The sequence below is a fragment of the Melanostigma gelatinosum genome (genome assembly GCF_949748355.1).
Source record: "Melanostigma gelatinosum genome assembly, chromosome: 17".
Classification (NCBI taxonomy): Eukaryota; Metazoa; Chordata; class Actinopteri; order Perciformes; family Zoarcidae; genus Melanostigma; species Melanostigma gelatinosum.
Genome location: NC_136650.1, coordinates 14,050,507 through 14,061,217, shown reverse-complemented (window position 1 = coordinate 14,061,217; position 10,711 = coordinate 14,050,507). Strand labels below are relative to the sequence as shown.

General features: G+C 41.1%; 2 protein-coding genes across 2 annotated transcripts in view; one reads left to right on the top strand and one right to left on the bottom strand.

Moving 5' to 3' along the window:
* The first annotated feature begins 1,329 nt into the window (after positions 1 to 1,329).
* Positions 1,330 to 3,428, top strand: abitram (actin binding transcription modulator). Its single transcript, XM_079288160.1, has 6 exons — positions 1,330 to 1,486; positions 1,670 to 1,721; positions 2,215 to 2,344; positions 2,477 to 2,553; positions 2,641 to 2,710; positions 2,994 to 3,428. Exons 1-6 carry the CDS (start codon positions 1,405 to 1,407, stop codon positions 3,129 to 3,131), a joined length of 549 nt encoding a protein of 182 aa, XP_079144286.1. The 5' UTR covers positions 1,330 to 1,404; the 3' UTR covers positions 3,132 to 3,428.
* A 10-nt stretch (positions 3,429 to 3,438) lies between these two features.
* The window catches only part of ctnnal1 (catenin (cadherin-associated protein), alpha-like 1), a 44,433-nt gene continuing 37,160 nt past the window's right edge, over positions 3,439 to 10,711 (bottom strand). Inside the window, exons 11-19 of the mRNA XM_079288159.1 lie at positions 10,138 to 10,288; positions 8,865 to 8,902; positions 8,726 to 8,776; positions 8,288 to 8,442; positions 7,916 to 7,964; positions 7,444 to 7,500; positions 6,032 to 6,151; positions 5,562 to 5,645; positions 3,439 to 5,030 (exon numbers count right to left, since the gene is read on the bottom strand). Of these exons, the coding sequence (XP_079144285.1) occupies positions 4,860 to 5,030; positions 5,562 to 5,645; positions 6,032 to 6,151; positions 7,444 to 7,500; positions 7,916 to 7,964; positions 8,288 to 8,442; positions 8,726 to 8,776; positions 8,865 to 8,902; positions 10,138 to 10,288 (876 nt within the window). The 3' untranslated portion in view covers positions 3,439 to 4,859. The remainder of the gene's footprint in view (positions 5,031 to 5,561; positions 5,646 to 6,031; positions 6,152 to 7,443; positions 7,501 to 7,915; positions 7,965 to 8,287; positions 8,443 to 8,725; positions 8,777 to 8,864; positions 8,903 to 10,137; positions 10,289 to 10,711) is intronic.

The window sequence follows — 10,711 nt, the reverse complement described above, 5'->3', positions numbered from 1 at the left end:
AACTTTTATTATCTGGCATCTATAGCTGTTGTTTTAGTAGCAGCAGCTGTATATCTTGCTTTTTGGAAAAAGTCAAATCATAGCTAAAGCTGTTGACTCATATTAAGGATGACCATGTTTATTGGAAATGCTTGATGCAAAATTGCATATCCGTGAGATACTCCCTTTGTGTCCACTGCTTCCACAATGGATTTGTGTTTCATCTCTGAATTAATTGCAGACCACGGCCGACCACAGACTGAGGAGTAATGGAAAAAGTCATTACGATGGGTCTTGACAGCAAACCTTTCCAAGTCTTGGTGGTGGTGAGCATGGAAAACTCATGTAGACAAATCTCTCTCTCTCTCTCTCTCTCTCTCTCTCTCAATTATGTGACCAGGATGAAGTCATCGTGCCAATGCCAATCCCTGTAAAATGTTCACTAAGCATTCAGTATGTGATTGGTCTGGGTCAGAGAGCGGCGATTTCAGAGATCCACTCCTGCTTCCCTTCTCTCTCAGACCTCTTCATTACATAATCCACTCGGATGCACACTCAACATACTTAAATATGTATCTGACATCTGGGACAATCATTAGAGCTCAGTGAAAAAAAAGACACATAGCACAAAAATGTAACAGTTGATCACAGACACCATGCAATCACTTATAACAACTATATTATGTTGTTTAACTGGTTTACACATAAACAAATGCATCTTAATCAAATGTGAAAATGTTTAGCTGGAGATACTACTTTAGTTTAAATAGATGGAGATGCACCCTCATCATGCAGAGGATTTGCATTTGAATAAACTTTGATGTTGTCTGAGGAGTTTGAAAGTGTATAGTCAAATCACATTGACTGTAGAGTTTACTGCAGTTTTAGCGGTAGTTGGACATCTAGTGGGCAAAGTGAAAATTGCTCTCAAAATGTGTCCCAGGTAGCAACACAGCTTACACAACAGCATGAACATGACCCTGTTACACCGCCCACAAAATGCTAATTTTATAACAATTGAACTACTACTACTGAGTAGTGAATTTAGAGAATCTCAAGATTGGTTAGAGCCCCAGGCTGTGGAAAGCTCTACCTTTTGAGATCAGACTGGCGTTTTAATTTGTACCCAAATAACACATAGGCCTACGTATGTGGAAAATGATCATGTTGTTGTTGTGGAATTACATTTTCATTTTCAAGTTTACATTGTCATTTTAAAAGTGAAAGCTTTCTTATCAATTTCACAAACTCAAAGAGGCGAAAATAATCGCCGGAACCTTTTTCCTTTTAAAACTGTCGGATTCTTGATAGGGACGGACTTCCCAGTGTCACGCCAAATGCTGTCCGTCACAAAGTAGTGTACACATTTCTGTAAATCTACTCTTTCGTCTTTTTGTTGTACAACCTGTATTGTGAATACTTTTCATGGACTGTTTGGAGCAGAAAGACACCGAAGCGACGGCGCCGTCAGTTATCGAGCGATATTACACGCGATGGTTCAGAGCCGGTAAATAACATCGCTGAACTGTTTCTCGTGCTGCGTTAGCTGCCCAGTGGCTAAATTGGCTAACGTTAGTAGGACCTGAGATCTCGTGGGGGAAAGAGCACTAACGTTACATTTTGATTCGATTACCCAGCAGAATGTATTTAATTCAAATACGTTGAGTGTATTGTGTTTTGTTTTATTCAGATATGAAGGGGAAACCGTGTGAGGACCACTGCATCCTGCAGCATTCAAACAGGTAATGTTAACAGGAGCAACGTGATGGCTATTCAGTGAAATCCACACCGGGTGGTGATAATTACAAAACGAATAGTCATCTTAATAACTGGTTATTAGATATAAACTGCTATTTCATGGGATAGATACTACCATACTGTTCAGTATTGTTGAGACTTTTGTCTTGTACCAGTATGGTTTTGTGGTAGTATTACATTATATTGATAAAATATTGCTTCTGAGTTAACAGAAAAAAAACTTTACATAAATATTTAACGTAAACCAATGAAACAACAAGTACAGCTTTCTGGTCACCCAGTTTATTAAGTAGTTATATTTCCTGTGTGTATCGATACCCCCTTAAATTAAAATGTTCATCCAAAATTGACCTAAAAAGTTTTGTGTTTCAATGTTTTTAACTTGATATAATCCACACTCTGTATAAGTGATTCGCTGATAATATTAATTTTGTATTTTGTTTTCAAGGCTCACGTTTCCCTTTGTTTCTTCTGCAGACTATGTGTTGTCACGTTAGCGGAGACTCACCCAATCCTTCAGAATGGACGGGCAATCAAAAGCATCAATTACAAGATCAGCGATTGCTGCAGTCGGCTGAACAACAAAGTCTCTGGGAAGTCTAAGCGGGTAAATTCACAATGACTAATAAAGCTACAGATGATTTTGGTCTATGACCATGAATGTGTACTTGTGTAGCTCCACTTCACATTCTTTTCAGCTTGGCCTTAAATGCCCGACAATCATTTTTTCCCATTGTAGGGGGGTCAGTTCCTTACTGATTTCGCACCTCTGTGCAGGATAACATGCACGGATGAAACTGAATACACAATCTACAGGTGAGATAATAGTTTTGTTTTTCTAGCCATACATTCCACATGCTTGTGTGTCATGATCAGTCACACGTTCTGTCATCTTTTTTTTAGCTGCATCCGGGGCCGTCTCCTGGAGGTCAATGAGAGTATTTTAGAAACACCTACTCTCCTGCTGGAAAAGGTAAATATATATTTTTACACAATGTTATTACCACCTGGTTACGATTGGCATGTACGTTTGTCCTGTGAATTGAATCATGTGTATTTCTAATAATTGAATGCCCTCTTCAATAAGGCCATACATTCTATAACACTTTGTTTAAATGTAATAAAATTAAAAAAACTGTTCAATATCATTTATAACTAGATGGCTGTCATAGTTTATCTCTCACAATCATTGAAGTGTCATCTAATCATATTAAAACAAATTCTTTAATCGTGCTTTGTCTGTCAAATCTAAACAGCCGTCCACTGAAGGATACATTGCCGTCATCTTGCCAAAGTTTGAGGAGAGCAAGACCATAACGGAGAACCTTCTGAGCAGAGAGGAGTTCGAGAGCGTTGTCTCCAAACGTGCTGTTGCCCAATCTCAACCATCATGACCGAGCGCCACGTTCCTGCCTTATTTACGTCAGAAGTATTCCGACTCTCATCAGGTTGGGTTAAGACTGCGGACGTTCTCCCTGAGAGTGACACTTCAAAGGGACGATTGCATATTTCTGTACGTTGTTTCAGGAAGCACCCTGCGTTCAAGTTCTTCATTTGTTTTTGTTTTTTCTAATTTGAAAAATTAGGAAATAGAGGACAGCATGATGATTTACTTGAAGTCTGTTTAATATCTCCAACTAATCAGTTTGAATTATTTTTCGAGAATGTCAATAAATATAACCAACGGGGATTTAAGAAAAATATTGTTTATTTTGTTTGTCACTTTTATTAACCTTTTCAATTGTCAAAAGAATAGATGGTCCAAAACTAGATCTACGATTTCTTCACATCTGTAGTGCAACTACAATACCCAGCATCCTTAGCTGCTCTCACTCTGTCCAGAGCATCTCTAAAGCTTAATGTATGTTAATCGTCTTAGTCATTATCACACCGCTCACCTAGTACCAAAGTCATTACCTTAGGATACATACTGTATATTTATTTATTAATAGCTATGCTTCAAGTACCATATTATAGATACCATTTACATATTGGCCTGTAAGGCAGCTTCACAATGATAGTCTTCATAACAAGTACACTTCAAGGCTCTGTTTGACACAGGTGCTAGTTCAGAATTATGTTTCAGTTCTTTTGTTAAGAAATACGTATAACTACACACACTATGATTTAATAACAGGACAGCATAAAGTAAGGTCCCGACAACCCAAAAGCATCCGAGTGATAAACTTATTTTTATCACCTGACTTTTTGGAGAAACCAGGCCCATCCAGTGATGTAAACTGGAGGCGTAAGAGCTTTATATTTCACACTAGTAGCAAGCTGAAGATCATAGCTTATTAATGAGAACAATCATATTTGGCATTAAATTGTGATTTTCTTACTAACACTCCACGGCAAACTGCATGGAAAGTCATTAATCGTATGGTGTGGTTGACTTTTTAAATACTTATTTATCCAAGTGAGATGAATAGAGTGCCAGGACACAATGTACCACTATATCTAATATTACAGAAAAAGTTTTAACATTACAAGCCTATGACACGACGACCACAAACGACTCAAACACACGGGTTTGGTGATGATCGCATCATGCATGCCCCCCCTCCCCTAAAATTTGGCAAACATGTCCAACACGTCTACAGTACACCACGAAGCAATTTTGACTTGTAACACAGAGGCACGAAGTGAAGACAGATGTACGGCTAAGCTGAGCATGAAGAGAAGTTCTTTCCCTGATTCTGATCAGTTTATCAACTCAATATCCAGAGAATTGATAAAAGTGACTCCAAAATCAGCGAGGAGGCTCACAGCAAGTGGCAAAGTCATAGTGTTGGCTGATTGTCTCCATCTGGTGGACTGGTGTGGAACCGGGGCTTTAGGTAACACATCTACCCTGGGTTCAAACTTCCCCTGGGCACAGCAAGCTTGGATCTGCTTTTTCCTCTGTAAACCTTACACATCATCATCCAGACAACAGACACCAACTCTAAATGACCCGAGGCATCCATCTTCACCACGTGCACTGCTCTAGCCCACTCATTGATGGGTGCATGAGGATGAGGGGAGTAAAGTACTTCCTGGAATAGATGTTCTCCAGAAGGGGGAGGCTGGCTATGTGCTGCTCCAAGGGAGGATAGGGGACAAAAGGACCTTTCTCTGGCTTATTTGCTCTCAAGGAGGTTAAGACCGGCCATGTGTTGCTCCAGAGATTTGGCACCAAAGCCGTTGGTGTTCTTGTTGTTAAGAGCTCCCTCCTCTTTGACAGGTGTGGATGCATCCTGTCTCTCTCTCCAGTCCTGCGGGGAACCCAGGCTGCTCCTCTCTGATTTGTACTGCAAATGGACACGGCAAGGAGAAGAAATGAATGGAAAGAAACAAGATGTGATGAGGAATTAAGTATGTTGTTTGCTGTTTTATATACATGCAACACAAATTTTAAAAAAGAATGACGGCACTTTTAGCTGTTCAATACAATTAAAGCTACTGTAATTAATGTTTCATATTTATAGTGGACGCACTTATTGATGAACTAATCATTCCTAAACTCTGTAGTGCCCGTCAGCTTTATTGGTGGAGACCAAAAACAGAGCTAGGTGGTCAAATGAATGCTGTTTTGTTCTATCTGTTGGATGTGGAAATAGGCAACTGTTTGCTTACAAGTTGACCATATCAACTAAAGGTGGGATATGTCCATGTGTTCAAAGCGAGCTTCCACTGCCCTTAAAATGAGTTATTGCAAGTTTCATCTTATTTACTCGGCCGATATAAATGTTTCTGAGCTCTTTTTATTTTAGTGGATTTCCATGTAGCTTGCTAGGCTACTACAAGTGCCTGTCACTAAGTCATGAGTCCTGTTTAATCACCTTTCTGGTGAGCTTGTTGCAGGATGGTAGAAGGGAGAGAACCACAGTCAAGATACCTCTGGTTGTCTGAATGGATGAATCCACCTAGAGGCAAAGAAATACAATTATTATACACTTGAAGAGGGGTAGCATGGATACAAATGCACAAGAACCTTAAAACCCAGCAGCCAACACACGTTCGCAGATCGCTAAAATATTATGCCGTGGCCAAAAATGAAGTAACGCACGAAGTCACGCTCGATTGTGTGTTCACTGAGCGTAGGGCTTCATTGATGCCCGTCTGTTGTTGAAGCTAATTATCCCTTTAAGAAAAGAACAACAGAAAGTCGGCTCTGCACACTCTGTCTAATTTGATTTCTTCTAAACAAAACAGACTAGGGGCAGAAAGAAGTCATTGTTTATTTGTTATTTAAGTATACACACGAACAAACACAGAAAAAGATAAAGACACGCAAGCGTAGTATGAGTACCTTCTGGAAGGTGGCAGTCTTGCCCTGTGCAGGAGTCTTGGCTCCCATCTGCAGCTGTTGGCACAATGCCACCATTTTCTCCATCTCTGTCATCACCACAGACTTTTCCTCATCAACTAGCTGGACCAGAGATGAAGACAGAAACAGAGGGCGAGATGGTTTATGATGGTATGTGCAGGTTCATCCAGAGACTCTGGGTTGATGTGTACAGCCACTGATAGATGTACTGCACTGGGTTTACTAGTGCTCTCATTCAAACACAAATCAAATATCTCAAAAAGCCAAAAATGAGGGTGAAATACATTCAAATTCAGTGTAGCTTGATGTAATCCATCAGCAATAGCCAGGTCATGATCTACTGCTCAAGTCTGTTATCCAGCTGGGTTAATCCCTCGACCTCAGTCACGGGGGCCATCAATCTATTTCTGTTACGCCACCAGCGACCTAAAAACACGGGCTCTTTTATTCAGCGTAGCAATACTCATGACAGACAAAAGTATATAAAACCTCTTGAACCTCAATCACAAAGAAATGCTCAGGCTCATTTGCATAAACAGCCTCAACATTTTGAATGAAGCCAACGTAGATGTGTGGTAGGTGCCAGAGAACGATGGGAGTGGAGGGTGAGACACAGGGATTCCATTAGCACCAGTTGTTTTGATGTAATTAATCGGAAAGCGTGAGGCAAGTTGAAGAGCGGGACCTCCTGATTATGAATTAGTCCTGTGCGGTAACTCGCCCACCCCGATCTCCTCCACACATGCACATGTGCACAAACATACCCACCCACGGACCCGGCAGTGACAAATTGCAGTCGTTAACGGCTGTCAAAAAGAGACATTTAATTGCACTTGGAGGACCTGTGGAAGAAGTTGGCGGAGGGCAAGAGGAAGGAAGGCACCGAGGCTACGTTTGTTTGTTGGATCTCCACTCAGAGAGGGAAGCTGTGTGATTTGCTGTGTGATTTATAGGGCGTACCTTGCACCGTGGCATGCCAGAATGGGTGATACGGGTGCGTATGTGTATGAGAGGCGTAACGAGGGTGGGGCATACAGATGGGTGAGCAGCTCAAATGCAAAAGAGAAGAAACAGTTTTCTTTTCTCTTTGGCTTTAGTCTTTAACGTGTGTACTGACTGAGCTTCATATCACTATTCTTTTGTCAGTTTCCAGCAGAGAAGCAAGAACATATGGTACACAAACATATATATTGTTTTTATGTTCTACTGCAATCATTTCATTGCTGCTTTCACACATATTCTTACTTTTACAGAACTCACGTTCGATTTATTGTCATAGTGCTTAATGTGCAAACACATTTGCAGATGGTTTTTATGGGAGTACATCGTGATTTGGTATTCGGCCTTAAAGTGTGTGTGTTTAAGAGAGAGAGATTTATTGCATTGGTGTTGACCTGAGTGGAAAAAGTGCGGAGAGATGAGCACAGCTGGAGCCCCTCTTCAGACAGAACCTTAAAAAGGAGACAGAAAATGGACAAAAATCAGAAAACGTACACAAATACAGGCAAAACTCTAATTATTTTAACATGCAACAGAAAGCGACGCTGATTCTACAAATGACTGAACATTCCCAATTCAATAGAGACTCGCCTCCACGCAACCTTGTCTGTTATCACCTCATGTGTACGAACACACAGCACTATGTTTCCATCATAATGATAAGTCCTACTCGTCTTGCCCCATCAGATGCGAGGGGGAAGTGACCGAGGGGATGCTGGCATTTACTAATCTATTGATCTGCCTGCCACAGTATGTCTTTGGCTTGATAAAACAACAGATGCATTCATTTGCAACTTCGATAAAACGGGAGGAAAAAAGAACAGAAGGCGGAGAGAAGGAGAGATTAGCGGATATGGATACACATACCTCAGCTTGATGAAAAAGATCGAGTGTTGTTTTCAGCAGCCCCTCCCCTCTGGGGAATCAATGTGGGAAAGAGAAAATGAGGAGAGGAATAATGGACGAAAGAAATGGATGAAGACGAAATACATCTACAGCAACCAACAAAAACTGCGACTTAGATAAATCGAAATAATTGAATTGTCAAAATCAATCATTGTCATGTCAACTATGTCAGTGCCTCTAACTATGCCTGGTGAATATCGATAGCTGGGGGCTCATGGATCTCATTAACAGTCAGCCTCTAAAGAGATCCATGTGGTATGCTGAAGAGGCTTTCCCATACAGAGCCATCGGAGCATGTGAATGTTCGGGTAGTATGTGGTGCTGTTCGGTCACCTGGTGAACAGATACATGTTGTATGCCATACTGGCCAGGCTCTGGCTCTGTCGGACAATGTCGTGTTCCTGCTCCTCCCATTTCTCCACCTCCGTGTCCACGTCTGACGACAGCAGACGGAGCTCCAGACCCAGCTTGGCCATGCTTGTCTGCTCCTGCACGCACACAAGAAAGACACAAAGAAATGTATAGTAGCAAACAGGGTATTTTCATTTGTTAACACCATGAATTCTATAAATCAGCATAATCTCGCGTCCCGTGCTGGTACAGCATGTGAAAAACTGCCAGCCCAGCAAAAAAAAAAACGCAGCCTATTAGCATACGAACACCATCAATCCTTCAAACGAGTGGCGCAAAGTTTCCGGGAGATGAATATACTGGTGTCAGACGTGGCGTGATGTATTGTGCAGACAGCTGGAGGAGTATGGTGTGTGCTACCTCTGCGTCCAACTTGACAGCCTTGGCAGTCTTCAAGTTAGCCGAGTGTTTCTGCGGGTAAAGAGAGTGGTATTAATAAGAGGATTACAAAACATTGGATCAATGGAATATTCACGAGGATGGATGTCGTGATACTCACTCCGGGTCTGGGAAGTGACAAATAAGATCTTTTGTCTCCTAGAAGAAGAAAGTCATTGTGATTATCTGAACACATGGTAGCAAGAGATAGCCCCAAGTTTACAGCCATGTCTGTCCAAAACTTCATAGTTTTACTTGCTAAACATTTGTGTAGACTTGTCATAATTAGCATATACAGCTTAAGCAATGGGAAAAAAAACGTGTTTTGTGAGGTCACAGTGACCTTTGACCGCTACATTTTAAGAAGTTCATCTTTCAGTCCAGGTGGGCGTTTGTGCCAAATTTGAAGACATTCTCTCCAGATGTTCCTGAGAGAATGGGATGTAAAGCTGTCGCTGTCGCAGAGTTTTAAATATATTACAATTCAATATCTTTTTGGATGAAAAAGACAGTGACACAGACAATTAGTGTGTTAATTATGGTTATTCAGCAGCTATGGGACTGAAATTGTTTTCCTTTTATCACTGTCCACCCTTAAAACATTGTTATCTTTCATCATAAACACAAGCTGCTTGGTTCGTTTCAATATTTATTAATAAGTATTATATTTATTTATATAAATTTACAGCGACAATAAACTCTTCCGTCATGTTTATGGGGGAAGATTACAAGAAAATAATGAAAGCAAATCTCACCACAGTGTCAATACAACACTTTAACAAAGCATTTGGGCTTCTCGGGAATACAAATGTGTGACGGATTTGATCCTTTTACCCGCTGAGCTGCACTTAAAAATATTGTTTTATGTCAGTCACATTCTTGAGGGCAACCACCTCGTGGATAGATTCCAAAACATCTCGCTCCTGTCTTTGAGATTCCTCCGGCTTACCGTGTGTGAGAGCACAGGGTTTGATACAAACACAGATCTGTGTGTACATGGATACATAGTAAAGTAGATGCAAATACACACACACACACAGTCACAGAGGCAACAAACAACTGATTTGTAAGAGCCCATCATTTGAACATTTTAGGTAACTGGCACAATAATGAATAAGAGAGATGTGTATGATGATACATTTTTAAAAGATATGTGCTTGCTTTGCTAAAATAAAAAAAGGCTATTTCAGTGTTTTCAGGGGCAAAATGATCAACCCTTCTATCAGAGAAAGTTATTCTTTAAGGCTAAAATGCCACTGAGAGCATATTTTGCCTGTATTCTCTTCTGCGTCGCACTCTTCCTGAAAGACTCTCTGATCCTCTCTGACGTATGTGCTGCTGACCCGCACAAAGGCACACAAGTATCCATTCCCAACTGAACAAAAGGAACGCACCTCGCCTGCCTTCAAAGACGTCGTTGATCTCTCTCAGCAGCAGGGCCATGTCGCAGAGCTGCGAATCCCAGGCCTCGCAGAACACCTCCAGGTTCTCCTTCGCAATCTTACTGGACGGGTGGAGGGCCAGCGTCTGGGCTGCCGAGATGATCTGAGTGGGAAGTGTGTGAAGAAGTGCGACATGAGAAAAGCTATATTCAAATATAGCTGGTCAGTAACTAGAGAGAAAAACTACGCAATTACAGTCAAAGACAGAAACTAAATGTGGCTGATAATTCTAAACTCACCGTGTTCATTTTCAATTTCATCAGCTGCCACTGTTGATCGAAAATACACCAAATGGTCTTCCTACTCGTGAAATTGTCACAGTCTGGCTCATGCTCTCACATTTGTCACGTGAGACTGGACTGTGTTGCGTTTATATTTGTGTTTTGGGTCTTCTGTTGGGTCAGGTTTCGTGTTTCCTGCTTTTATTTTGAAGTGTACTCCTCATGTGTCTTGTCTTGTTTTACTTCGGGTCCTTTTATGTTTTCCCGCCTTTGTGTTTGTCTGCCCCGCCCTCATTTGTTTGGCC

Bases quoted from the DNA above. Each gene is read 5' to 3' on its own strand.
- abitram (XM_079288160.1), top strand. From the start codon at position 1,405: ATGGACTGTTTGGAGCAGAAAGACACCGAAGCGACGGCGCCGTCAGTT. The intron at 2,345-2,476 runs GTAAATTCACAA...TTCCCATTGTAG, and splicing joins TCTCTGGGAAGTCTAAGCGG to GGGGGTCAGTTCCTTACTGA. The intron at 2,711-2,993 runs GTAAATATATAT...AAATCTAAACAG, and splicing joins CTACTCTCCTGCTGGAAAAG to CCGTCCACTGAAGGATACAT.